The sequence below is a fragment of the Nerophis ophidion genome, linkage group LG12 (genome assembly GCF_033978795.1).
Source record: "Nerophis ophidion isolate RoL-2023_Sa linkage group LG12, RoL_Noph_v1.0, whole genome shotgun sequence".
NCBI classification, from domain to species: domain Eukaryota; kingdom Metazoa; phylum Chordata; class Actinopteri; order Syngnathiformes; family Syngnathidae; genus Nerophis; species Nerophis ophidion.
Window position 1 is genome coordinate 41,321,370 of NC_084622.1, and position 14,880 is coordinate 41,336,249.

The window sequence follows — 14,880 nt, forward strand, 5'->3', positions numbered from 1 at the left end:
CTATCTATCTATCTATCTATCTATCTATCTATCTATCTATCTATCTATCTATCTATCTATCTATCTATCCATCTATCTATCCATCTATCTATCTATCTATCTATCTATCTATCTATCTATCTATCTATCTATCTATATAAATGTACATAATTTAAAGAATACGTATCTCTGTCAAATTGTAAACATAAAGATAAAGACATCATGTAATGAGGTATTGTCATGTTGATAGTATTATTGAACAAAATATATGTATATATATATATATATATTTGTCTTTAAATGTATGGATAAGGTTTATCTATTGCCTTTGTATTAGACATTACAAATTACATGATGGCGTCCCGTTCAAGTCCCCCAGCTGTTTTACCTAACATAATCAATAATCATCATTTAAATATTGATGAAGATAATTATTATTTTGGCCATAATTGTGCAGCCCTATGTACAAGACCAGATCTCATACAAGAACAATATTTGTATCTATATTGACAAAAATTGCAATAATGTCTTCATCAGGTGCCATCTTTAAAAATTCTTGCAATTGTTTTATTTGTTTAGTTTTTTTAATATGATGTCCATAAAATGCTATCTTGCACAGTTTTCACATTTATTTTATATTATTCATGTTTTTTTTTTCTTCCATATTACTTTGTTTGTAATGTCTTTGTTGCTCTCATAATCACATTCAATTTCTATTTGAGGTCAATGAAACAGTGTTTTAATCGACAATAATGTTTCCGCTTTAATAAAACAGTGGTTATAAGATTTCACTATAAATACTTTTTGAAAATTCTTAAGTTATTTAGAAACACCACAATAATATATATATATATATATATATATATATACATATATATATATATATATATATATATGTGTCTTGATTAGATTATCCAGAGAATAGTGCTCGATACTGTGGTAGAGCGCAATATGTATGTGTGGGAAAAATCACAGGACTACTTCATCTCTACAGAACTGTTTCATGAGGGGTTCCCTCTCCTGATGATTGAGGGAACCCCTCATGAAACAGTTCTGTAGAGATGAAGTAGTCTTGTGATTTTTCCCACACACACATACATACAGTACATACGTACATACATACATACATACATACATATATATATATATATATATATATATATATATATATATATATATATATATATATATATATATATATATATATATATTTATATATATATATATATATATATATATATATACATATATATATATATGTATATATATATATATACACATACATATATATACAGTATATATACATATATATATGTATACATATATATATACATACATATATATATATATATACACATACATATACATATACAGTATATATACATATATATATATATACATACGTACATACATACATACATACTTACATACATACGTATATAAATAAAGATATATATATATATATATATATATATATATATATATATATATATATATATATATATATATATATATATATATTCACCTTCACAAGTGTCCCACTTAGGGCAGCCAGAATTGTGATGTGGCTCTTAATAAAAACAAGTTTGACATCCCAGGTCTTGGCAAAAAGAATATTATTTCCAGTTTCAAGCATGCATTACAGAAGTTGAAATGAAATGAAAACAAATTACAACTATTAGTGTATAACTCTGAGACAACCATCAAGAACAATTTAAGGAATTAGATTAAAAAAATGCACACGGTAAGTAAATCAGTGGTCTCGTAATGCAGTCTCACACACACACACACACACACACACACACACACACACACACACACACACACACACACACACACACACACATACACACACAGGTGGGAACGTGGCAATTCTTCAAAGGCTTTAAGTAAAAATGAATGCCAGATATGTTCGTACTTACTTCATTTCATGTGGAGTTGAGGTACGAGACATTGACCAGGATCACTTCTCCAAACTTTGGTCATCATTAGTGCGCCAGTTTCAGTAACATCGCCGCTCTTCCATGGAGAAAAAGTAAATATAGATCTAGCAGCAGACGATATGTTCCTAAAACGCTCCAAATCTGCTTTGGGGTTCTCAGCTGTCCATCAAGTCTTCCTAAGCATCCACAGAGGAGACGTCCACTCGGACCACACCACTGACCAAGTTACTGATGGGGCCACCTGCATTGCCCCATCCTGAAGTCCACACACCCCCTTTACCCTCCGAGCTCAGCCCCCACCCGTCTGACTCCACCACCAACAACCTCATATTAATAAACCCAGATAAATACAAATATGTGGAGGGAGGAGTTCATAACTGAGCTTACGAGTACAATCCCTATAGGACACCATGTAGTAATCCCCACTTCATGATGCCTGCTAATGGCACAATATGCAGACCTTTTACTGTAAATGCCGATTTAACATCAGCCATGCCTGCTTCCTGATGGACAGCAGATGTCACGGTTCTCTGTGATTACGCAACTCTACATGGCGTCTCCCCGGTGATACACGCCAAACCAACGGTTCTGCTACAGGAAGGCCAGCCATCAATTTGTGTCTTTGGTAGACTCCACTCAAAAGAAGACCTGTGCTGGAGCATGCCCGAGAGGACAAATGACCATCGTGATTCATGCAAGGACGGAGTCACGCTGGTTTCTAAACCCCCCTCTGTCTCCCAGCAGCATGGGACTTCACATAGCATTCAGCAGTATGACATTATTCTAATTAGGGAAATGTGTCGGAAAGCTATTTCCTCCCCAAACAAACGCCACAAAAGCGGGTGGAATGTCCGCACAGGTTGTGTCATGACAAATCACCGACATCTCATGCACGCTGTATAAAAAAAAAAAAAAAGGAACTTTTTTTTTATAGATACAGTGGGGCAAAAAAGTATTTAGTCAGTCACGGATTGTGCAAGTTCTCCCACTTAAAATGATGACAGAGGTCTGTAATTTTGATCATAGGTACACTTCAACTGTGAGAGACAGGAATTTTAAAGAATGTATTTGTAAATTATGGTGGAAAATAAATATTTGGTCAACCATTCAAAGCTCTCACTGATGGAAGGAGGTTTTGGCTCAAAATCTCACGATACATGGCCCCATTCATTCTTTCCTTAACACAGATCAATCGTCCTGTCCCCTTAGCAGAAAAACAGCCCCAAAGCATGATGTTTCCACCCCCATTCTTCACAGTAGGTATGGTGTTCTTGGGATGCAACTCAGTATTCTTCTTCCTCCAAACACGACGAGTTGAGTTTATACCAAAAAGTTCTATTTTGGTTTCATCTGACCACATGACATTCTCCCAATCCTCTGCTGTATCATCCATGTATCCATTTTGGTATAAACTCAACTCGTCGTGTTTGGAGGAAGAAGAATACTGAGTTGCATCCCAAGAACACCATATCTACTGTGAAGCATGGGGGTGGAAACATCATGCTTTGGGGCTGTTTTTCTGCTAAGGGGACAGGACGATTGATCCGTGTTAAGGAAAGAATGAATGGGGCCATGCATCATGAGATTCTGAGCCAAAACCTCCTTCCATCAGTGAGAGCTTTGAATGGTTGACCAAATACCTATTTTCCACCATAATTTACAAATACATTCTTTAAAATTCCTACAATGTGAATTCCTGGATTTTTTTTCACATTCTGTCTCTCACAGTTGAAGTGTACCTATGATGAAAATTACAGACCTCTGTCATCATTTTAAGTGGGAGAACTTGCACAATCGGTGGCTGACTAAATACTTTTTAGCCTCACTGTATATAAATCTAATATTATTATTATTAATGTTAATATTCAATGTTTTATCATTTATAGTTTATTGTTAATCCAACATTCTTTATTTTCATGTAAATACTGGGTGTTTCATTAAAAAAAAAAAACTAAAATTCCATTCCGTTTAGGACGGTCCGTCACAAAGTTTTTAGCATTCAATTCATGATTGTGAAGTTTTGTATTAGTGTTCCTAGAAATAGATAAACTGGTCCCCAGACACATTTTTTTTCTAAATTTGGCCTCTCGAGTCAAAATAACTGCCCAGGTCTGTTCTACGCAGAAGTATTCCAAGAGATGTCTCCTCCTGACTGTGAGGCTGATATGCTAACCACAAGGTCAAGGCCTCAATGTTGTGTAATGAAGCTATAATAATGAAAAGACAGTTTTATACAGTGATATAATTGTACGGGAAAATAATAACCTGTGAGTAATAACTTTTAATTGGTCTTGTGCAACATACTTACTGGAAATTGCTATTTCTATTTAACTGTCCTTTTTTTTACTTTCCACGCTATATGCAGCTTGTCGGGAGCCCAAAGTTTCAGAATTGGTCAGACAAAGAATTCATCCACCTCAAGCACCATTCAGGTATGTAAAATGCAAATATAATCAAAAAGTCAAATAAGATATGAAGATGTAAACGCAATTTTTTGTACAATGGAAATGCCCTGAAACGGTTATGTTTTATTTGTTTTTTTGGACTTCCTTTACAGAAAGACACCAGTGTACTTATGATGAAAATTACAGACCTCTGTCATCATTTTAAGTGGAAGAACTTGCACAATCGGTGGCTGACTAAATACTTTTTTGCCCCACTGAATATATATATATATATATATATATATATATATATATATATATATATATTCGAGTTAGGAAGGGGTTACAAGGGGGTGCTGCGGTCCCACCACCTCTGAGGGGCCGGAGAGGGGCCAACGGGCTCTTGGCCGCTACCATGTGAAGCGCTCTGTTTCCTCTCCCTTCCTTCTGAGCGGCTTTGTTTCACGTGCAAACAGTGGAAGTGGCCCCAACTTGCCCGGCCAAGCACTGCGTCCAAACTGGCAGTGGTGAGAAAACCGGGGTGTGGGGGTACGGAGGGGGGTCGAATTCGAGGATAAGAATATAGCGAGAGGGGAGGGCGATGGGCACGCCGGTTCTTTCAGGCCACTGATGTCATGCCTGTGCCCACCGTGGGAGAGCGGCGGAGGGACCAAGACGCCCCTTTCTCCACCAAATCGTTTTTTTTTTTGTTTTTTGTTTTTTTGCTGTAATGAATGAATCTTTCAGAAGCCGCGGCTCTTTGTGAACCGTAATCGACGGCGATTATCCCGATTTTATGCTGCCTTTGCCCAGTGTGAGGAGGCTCCCTGAGTGCTGGCTTTGAGGGGCCGCTGCCATGCAGCCAGGACCACAAGGGGTTGTCGTGGCAACACTCTGCCGCTTAGCGAGAAGGGGATGAAGAGAAAAAAGGAAGCTCCATGCCACACAAATACCCACATTAGCATACACCCACAGGGCTAAAGGATGGGGTACGGCTTGACTGAGTCGCAAACATAAGAAAATAGTAATTTAAGGACATATTAAGGAGCTGTTTAAAAATCCAAGAAGGTAATTTAGTTGCAGTTCTGTCCTTTGTCTCTGGGTCCAGAACAAACACCGACATTATAATTGAATAGCAACTAATATGTTTGCATTGCGGGCTTCACGGTGGCAGAGGGGTTAGTGCGTCTGCCTCACAATACGAAGTTCCTGCAGTCCTGGGTTCAAATCCAGGCTCGGGATCTTTCTGTGTGGAGTTTGCATGTTCTCCCCGTGACTGCGTGGGTTCCCTCCGGGTACTCCGGCTTCCTCCCACCTCCAAAGACATGCACCTGGGGATAGGTTGATTGGCAACACTAAATGGTCCCTAGTGTGTGAATGTGAGTGTGAATGTTGTCTGTCTATCTGTGTTGGCCCTGCGATGAGGTGGCGACTTGTCCAGGGTGTACCCCGCCTTCCGCCCGATTGTAGCTGAGATAGGCGCCAGCGCCCCCCGCGACCCCGAAAGGGAATAAGCGGTAGAAAATGGATGGATGGATGGATGTTTGCATTGCTGTCAGGGGCGGTATAGCTCGGATGGTAGAGTGGCCGTGCCAGCAACTTGAGGGTTCCAGGTTTGATCCCCGCTTCCGCCATCCTAGTCACTGCCGTTGTGTCCTTGGGCAAGACACTTTACCAACCTGATCCCAGTTCCACTCACACCGCTTTAAAGGCGTACTGAAATTAGATTTTCTTATTCAAACGGGGATAGCAGGTCCATTTTAAGTGTCATACTTGATCATTTTGCGATATTGCTAAATTTTTGCTGAAAGGATTTAGTAGAGAACATCCACGATAAAGTTCGCAACTTTTGGTGCTAACAGAAAAGCCCTGCCTCTACCGGAAGTCGCAGACGATGATGTCACATGTTGATGGCTCTCACATCTTCACATTAATTTTAATGGGAGCCTCCAACAAAAAGAACTATTTGGACCGATAAAACGACAATTTCCCCAGTAATTTGAGCAAGGATGAAAGATTCGTGTTTGAGGATATTTATAGCGACGGACTAAGAAAAAAAAAAAAAAAAAAAAAACGCGATTGCATTGGGACAGATTCAGATGTTTTTAGACACATTTACTAGAATAATTCTGGGAAATCCCTTATCTTTCTATTGTGTTGCTAGTATTTTAGTGAGTTTAATAGTACCTGATAGTCGGAAGGGTGTCTCCACGGGTGTCTTGACGCCAGTGTCTCAGGGAAGTCGACGGCAGCTGCATGGACGGCGCAAGCTCAGCTGAACTCCGGTAAGAAGCGACTTTTTACCACAATTTTCTCACCGAAACCTGCTGGTTCACATTCCGTCTTGATTCATGTTCGCTTGACCGCTGTGATCCATTGTAAAGTTTCACCTCCGGGAATTTTAAACAAGGAATCACCGAGTGTTTGTGTGGCTAAAGGATAAATCTTCCCAACTCCATCTTTCTACTTTGAATTCTCCAATATTAATTGAAAAAATTGCAAAAGATTCAGCAACACAGATGTCCAAAATACTGTGTAATTATTGCGGTTAAAGCAGACGACTTTTAGCTGTGTGTGTGTGCAGCGCTCATATTTCCTAACAGTCCGTGACGTCACGCGTACACGTCATCATTACACGACGTTTTCAAGAAGAAACTCCCGGGAGATTTTAAATTGCAATTCAGTAAACTAAAAAGGCCGTATTGGCATGTGTTGCAATGTTAATATTTCATCATTGATATATAAACTATCAGACTGCGTAGTGGGTAGTAGTGGGTTTCAGTAGGCCTTTAAATGTAACTTAGATGTAAAAGCGCTTTGAGTCACTAGAGAAAAGTGCTATATAAATACAATTCACTTCACTTCACAGATGCGTTGAAAAAAAATAAAAAAATCAAGAATACAGAAGAAGAGCGAATTCCCAATGTTGTCTCAGGGGCCCAATGCCAGTTCTCATGACTGGAGGATCACTTATTCTGTGAGGTAAAGACAACTGGAGCCCGGCCAGGCTCCGGATACATCAGACCCCACTAGGCCTCACAGCTACTTTGCCATGTAGTGGGAAGAAATGGGGCTCACACATACTGGCTGCTAGGAGCTGCGACAAAGAAAAAAAAAAAAAAAAAAAAAAAGGGGGCCCTCAGCAAACACTGCAGGCTCTGGCAGCGCATAGGAAGTGTGGAGATAAATTCCCAAAATCTGAAGAAAGGGAAGCTTTTTCAGTCTGCACCCTTTAGATTACACTTTATACCCCAAGATGGTCCACGTGACAGCATCCAGTAAACATGAGTGATGCAAGCTATACAGTCATGCAGTCTGCTTCATTCTGTCTGCAGCCGAGCTTTGCACTTCAACATTTGCAGGATTTGGCCAGATTTACACTGACTAACCATCCATCCATCCATTTCCTACCGTTTGTCCCTTACGAGGTTGCGGGGGGTACTGGAGCCTATCTCAGCTGCACACAGGCGGAAGGCGGTGTACACCACATCAATAGCAAAATATAATAAGAAGCATTAATATTAATTCACAAGTATATTGTCTTGTTTTAGTTGTTTACAGCCCTGCAAAATAACAAATTATTTTTGAAATATGTCTATAATCATACATAAATATATACCGCAACCCTGAAAGGGACAAGCGGTAGAAATGGATGAACGAATAACAAGCTCAGTCTGCCCTGAAATCGGTAGATTGTGAGTTCAAAGACTATGATGCTGCACCCAGCATCAAGGGTTGGAATTGGGGGTTAAATCACTAAATGATTCCCGGGCGCGGCCACCGCTGCTGCTCACTGCTCCCCGCACCTCCCATGGGATGAACATGGGGATGGGTCAAATGCAGAGGATTATTTCACCGCAACTAGAAAGTGTGACTATCAGTGGTACTTTTACCTTAACTGCTTGAACCAAACATTTAGCTAAACACAGTATATATGTGTATATGTACATATATCTGAAAAAAAGACAAGCGGTTTCGTTAATATCAAAACGTTAAACGATAAATGGTAAATAACTCAGTAACTTTGCTGTCATCGATACATTATAATGTTCATTTTTGTTTGTTTTCCCTGGTATCCCGCTTCCAAACAGGGTGCAAGAGGGTTCGCTCTGTGCATCGGTTTCATCAATCTGAGTGGTCCACAATCTTTGTCTCTGTGGGTGGAGGCGAGAGCGCTAGCTTACAAACACATGATAAACGGACTGTGCCTCGCTAGACGCTAGTGAGAAGCACCGCAAGAGGACAAAAATAGGAGTTAAAAAGATGAATACGGAGCCATGTTCAATATTTGTTGAAGTGCAATTTTTTTGATAGCAGAGACTGGGAGTGAATTTTGATTTTTATTGTTTGTTTACTTGACTAGGATAATTAAAAGTAATTGATCTTTCAATTACATTGGTAGAAAAACTAACTAATGAGAAATCAAAGTGTGTTGTGTTTAAAAGGAATACTTGCATTATTATTGTTATTATTATTATTGTATATTTTGATGACATTAGTGCTTCGTTTGATCTCAAAATAAGGGTGACAATAATTTGTGGACAATATATCATCCAGCAAAGTGTATTATCAACCCATACCTAATCATATCTTACTCATATAAAAGAAGAACATTGTGCTTACAGTCAATCAATCAATGTTTATTTATATATCCCCAAATCACAAGTGTCTCAAAGGGTTACACAAGCCATAACGACATCCTCGGTTCAGATCCCACGTCAGAGCAAGGAAAAACTCAACCCAGTGGGATGACAATGAGAAACCTTGGAGAGGACCCCCTCCATCAAGAGCTGGATGTACCGAGATCCAAATAACATGCGCTAAACAATATGTGTAAACCATAACATTGTGTGTACTATTTGTGACGGTGTTGCGTGTGATCTACTAAGACTGTGTGTACAATTGATAAAAAGTGTAAACGTGGTGGAGACTGCCTTAACTAAATGTGTGTTTTGACGGTACTACTGGCTGTGGCCATGGGAACACTCATTTCCCTCCAAAGGTACTATGCTCTCCAACCTGTGTGCGATGTTGTTGAACAAGCAGCACATGTCTATAATCTGTAGCACCTTTTCTGCACAACAGAATGGAAATCTATGGACAACAGAAACTATTTTTAGCGCGCTGACGCTCTGCAGGGAGGCGGTGGACCGTCACAATAAAGATTCTCTGTTTACCGTCTGTCTTTGCAGTGCAATCACTTCATATAGATTTCCACCGTGCTAAATATCGCAAAACAGTTCCAGACTTGATAAATCACATTGTGTGTCCTGAATAATTACGTTTGCAAATATTTCTCCCAATAATTTGGGGTTTCTGATGATTAGACTATATTCTACTTGTTCAAGAAAATGAAGAAAAACACAAAATACATTTTTGGATCGCTTAAATGTTTAGTAGATCATGTTTGCGTGCGCTATTAAGTTTGCAACTGTTTTAATACACGCAAACCTTAACAAGACCAGGCCGAAAATGTTCCGTATGTCTCCATTCTATGCTCCTGATATAATATTTTTCACTCTAGTATTTATCTTCTCCCTTGAGCATCATGGCGATAAAAAAAAATCCACATAATAGACTGAACTTAGACTTAGACTTCCTTTTAATTGTCATTTAAATTTGCATTGGCTCATGGTAGTTCAGAATAAAAAAGCAATAAAGTGCAGATATAAATAAATAGATTACTGTACAGATAAATATATTGAACTTTTGCATATGCCTCCAGGTTTATGGATGTATGTTATATTGTCTTTATATTTCAGCGAGTTAATCCATTTTGGGGGGAATTGAGGGGATTATTATGATGCGTTCAAGAGTCTTATGGCTTGAGGGAAGAAGCTGTTACAGAACCTGGAGTTTCTGCTTCGGAGGCTGCGGAACGTAATATATAGACAAATCCTGCCACACCAAGTGTGTAAGCTGTACCACAATTAGTCTTTTTCTGGTTATTTTTCCTTACTTTCTTCTTCAGTGAGCAGGGAAGAATTCAGTACCATGGTCAGTGACCAACTAGACCTGAAGGAGAAGATCACCTCCCAATTTCTAGGACCTCTTAAGTCCAAAGTGCTTAAGTCCTTAAAGTAAAACCTTATCAAGAAAATTATCGTTCTCATTGGGACTGTCAAAGTTAACACGTTGAATGATTCAATTAATCGCAAAACAACAACAAAAACAATTTTTTTTTTTTTTCAAAATACACCCAATTTGGATTTTAGACACAACTGTCAGCAAGTTTTGAACAAAAAAAGACCTGTATTCTAGTAAAACAATTAAAATTTGTTCCTTTATGACATTCTGAATTAGAGTTTATTTATTTATAACGACGATGCACATTAATGATCACAACACAAGACGTGTAAATACAAACGTTTGTATGACAAAAAATAGTAAGGATGCTAATTTCCATTCGCAATCGCTAAACTAAAAACATATCAACACAACAGCACAATAAATTAAACAGCACAAAACAATACCATCCATCCATCCATTTCCTACCGCTTATTCCCTCATGGGGTCGCAGAGGGCGCTGGCGCCTATCTCAGCTACAATCGGGCGGAAGGCGGGGTACAGCCTGGACAAGTCGCCACCTCGTCGCAGGGCCAACACAGATAGACGGACAACATTCACACTCACATTCACACACTAAGGCCAATTTAGTGTTGCCAATCAACCTATCCCCAGGTGCATGTTTTTGGAAACAAAACAATACATTAAAAATAAATTAAAAACACTAGTGTATAGTAGCAGTTTTTAAAATAGGGTGAAATGTTATCATGTTTGTTTTGCTTAAATCTATGATTTTAGTTATACCTTAAAAGTGTGTAGCTCTTCCTGATTTAAATTGGATTTAAGTGAAAGAGTGCCCCAGTGCTTTAGTGCCTGAGTGTTAAGATATACAAGAAGACAGTTATCAATTACATCAATTACAGGTGATTATACAACACATCCAGTGGATTTCAAGATTCATTATGAGTGCAGTTGTGATTTTCAAGTAACCACAGTTTTAGATGCTTATTGAATGAAGTAAGAGTTTGTAAGTCTCGTGGTATCGTGTTCCTTAAGAGTGACACGCAATTTGAAAAAACGGACTAACTGGTATTAGTCACCTCTAGACCCTGATATAGTCTTTTGATTAAAGTTTGTCTTAATAGATTATTTTGGTGGAGGAGGCGCTAGTCTATGTAGAATCTTGTAAAAACAAAGGAAGCATCTGCATTATTACTTTCAGTTTCCCAACCCAGCAATTCATGTTTCTTTAAGATGTTACAATTATGGTGTGTGTTGGCTTTTTTTGTCTAAGACTTTTAGAGCTTGCTTGTACGCAAATTTGACAGACTTTAATGTGGACTTGCATGCCGATGCCCAAGTAGGTAATATGTGGCGCAATCATTGCATATATTTTTGCAGAGTGAAAAGTTAACTTATTTCGAATGTATCTGAAATTCGGCAGGTTGTATTTTATTCTATTCAGTTTTTTTGTACTTGTTGTTTAAAACTTTGCTGTGAATCAATGATAATTCCTAGATATTTCAACTCCTGTACAACTTCAAGCATTTTTTGCAATTTACATACACATCAGGAATTATGTCAGCGTTTGCCTTATTCGGAAAAAAACAAACAAGCAAAGAGTTTTTGACACATTAAGATGAGAAAGGTTCAACCAGTTTGACACTTTGGACATAGCTGCTAATAGATCACGTGCAGATTGGCATTTAGTTTTTGCATGCACATAAACAACAGCATCATCAGATAATATCTGGAAAGATGCGTTTGACAGACAGCTATTTGTTCTTAATGTACAGACTAAACAACAATAGTACCAAAACCAAACCTTGAGGAACACCAAAAATATTGTCGGAAGTTGTAAATAACACTTGTTATTTCATATGTTGACCAAAGGGGGGGCACTTTTAAAACCGAAACATAGTCAATTTGAAAAAATCCCTCCTTTTTGGGACCTCACTCTTTTTGAAAATATTGTCAGAAGTTGTAAATGTAGTATTGTGTACTCTAACTCGCTGTTTCCTCTCCAAAATATATGATTCTATGCATTGCGATGTATTTACCCACAGTTTGAAATGAGATTGCTTTATTAATAAAATTCAGTGAAGAAAAACAGCTCCTATAACATCACTGTTATCGATTTTAGACTTTTAAATGTTCCACGTAGAAACACATTGTATGTTTGTTTTTATCTGAAAACATACTACATTGGGTTTTAAGATTGCATTTGTCAAAATATTACGCTATTTTTTCAAAGTTAATATATATTATGCATGCAAGTAAATTACTGCGATTAATCGCAATGAATCGAAATGTAAAATAATGACAAAATATCGTTTGACAGCCTTATATTTCATATATTTCCATTACTACCCAGGTTTTAGCCACAAATCCAATTGTGGGACTAAACATAATAAACATAGACTTCCAAATTAGCATTGCTGTGTTGCTAGCTGTAGTTGAGTAGTTTTATGAATAATGATAATAAATATATTGTACAGGAGGATGGACTTCTTAGGTATCTTCTGTATGCGGCTTCATCGTCAAATGCACCATCAGCTGCTTTCTCAAATTGTAATAGAAAATTGTCCTTTATTTAAAACAATATTTTAACACCCTTAGTTGCCGTTTTCACATCCTTTGCCAGTGTTATGCTGTTTCATCAATTCCACGACATGCATACTGTGGAGAGGCGGAGTCCTGCCCAAGATGGCGGCAAGGAGGCGGAGAATGCGGCGGAACGGAGAGGCGGGGCGTGCGGGAGCGACGCCGCCGCATTCTAATTCAGATGCGTGGTTCACACACCGGGAAACATTAACATTTCTCCTTACGCTGCATAAAAGGGGAGAAGGAGGAGAGATCGGAGCAGAAGGAGTTGGAGAATCTGAGTACCGAGAGCGACAGAGAGCGAACGAAGACATGCAGGACAGAAGGAGCTGAAAAGCGACCCGACCGCAGACAAGCTTGTGTTATTGAAAGAATAAACAAGAGTCAACCCTGCTAAGCAATGCCCTACCTGGGTGGTCCAAGGAACCCGAGCGACGACGGCAAGAGTCGGTCACACATACCTCGATCATATATTTAAATTTTTTTTTCAGCGCCATCCTTTTTTTTTTCTCGCTCGCGTTAGACACTGGATGTTTGGCAAATCTTACGGGGTAACTTTTGTGACGCCAAATATGCAGTTAAACCATATTTTCCAGTGGGACGTCTAGGTAGGGTCCTCGTAAGCCGAGGTACTTCTGGGCAAAATCGCCACAATTTTACTCATTTTTACCATCCACGCCCCCCAATCAGTGCATCCTGGCGACACATGACTGCACAATAATTCTCTGTCAATCAGCCGCCTGCAAGGTTTGCCTTTGTGTTCATAATGAGCCGTCATTAGAGAGCGAGCATTCGGGAATCCTGAGGCTCATGCCGTAGTCTGCGTACTGTAGTTCTCTTCGATATGACCGGTTCAAGTCCAATTACGCGCCTAACGGCCTATTACGCTGGAGAGGGTGGACTGGCCTGTATCCTTTCCATTCAGCTCGGTAAAGCAGCGGAGATACTTGAGTTTTGATTAAATGTAATCCAGCACTGGGCCTCTTCGCCACTCGAGCCGCAGTCAATTATTGTCCCCGCATACCTTTACTGCACGTGTCTTGTTTTCCTCCTTCTAAGTGCGGTATTCCTTTGTGTTCTTGATATAGGATGAGCTTCAAAAACGATGTCGCTGTCCTATTTCCCAGATCTTACTACCATCGATCTCCGAAAGCGGCACGGATGAAGAAGGCCATCCATATTCATGGATTCTTTCACTCTGTGCGGGTTTCAGCACCTTTAGCAGGCTCCTCGTCTCTCATCTTTCTCTTACACTTTTCATGCAAATACAAAAGCGGCGCTGCTATCATTAGCAAAAGGCACATCTGTTTAACGGATCTAGAGATATGGCAGCGCACGGCTCTTGATGGCTTCGGCCCGATTCCCCACAGGAGCTCATTAAATCGGCTAGTAAGCAGGACAACCCCACCCCACCCCCAACTATAGGCAGCGATATTTCTCGCCGCATAGCTGTGAGGGGAAAAGGCAGAAGATGAGGTGTATAGCAGATAGAAAGGTGGAGGGCGGGCATGCAAGAATGCAGTATGAAGATAGATGTGCGGCCATGCGTGGAGGAGGGCGACAATAGAAGGGGGTAGGGCAGAAGGGTGTGGCTTCTAAAGGTGGGGATGGCGACAAAGGACAGACGTGAAGAAGAGTACGGATTAAAGCAATCAGTGGAAGTGTCTCACATGCACGGTTCATCAAGGCGCTGACAGCTGTGTTGTGCAGCTCCGGGATTATTGCACAAATCACGTTTCATACATCGATAGACTCACCTGCCACTATCAAAAAAATAGACTCACACGGACCGTCTACCCGCACATTGGCCGGCAGACGCGCACTGTTGTCTTTGCACTATCGCCCTCTGTCATAAATCTCTGTCGGCCGTGGTCCTTAGGCAGGGGCGAGCGGTCTTCTCAGCATTTGCCAATAAGAGGACTAAGGAGGATGGATGTTCTCCCACTAATTAAACACTGGAGTCT

At 39.6% G+C, this 14,880-nt stretch overlaps 1 protein-coding gene across 6 annotated transcripts in view; it reads right to left on the reverse strand.

The window, feature by feature from the left end:
• Nucleotides 1–14,880, reverse strand: part of LOC133563446 (excitatory amino acid transporter 2-like) — a 94,275-nt gene that overhangs the window by 50,744 nt on the left and 28,651 nt on the right. Inside the window, exon 2 of one of the 6 annotated variants that reach the window (XM_061917572.1) lies at nucleotides 1,902–1,998. The exons of 3 other annotated variants lie outside the window; for them this stretch is intronic. In XM_061917572.1, the coding sequence (XP_061773556.1) occupies nucleotides 1,902–1,933 (32 nt within the window). In that variant the 5' untranslated portion in view covers nucleotides 1,934–1,998. Of the gene's footprint in view, nucleotides 1–1,901; nucleotides 2,161–14,880 lie in introns of those variants that run through there. 2 more of the 6 variants (XM_061917571.1, XM_061917576.1) reach the window with 2 other exon arrangements.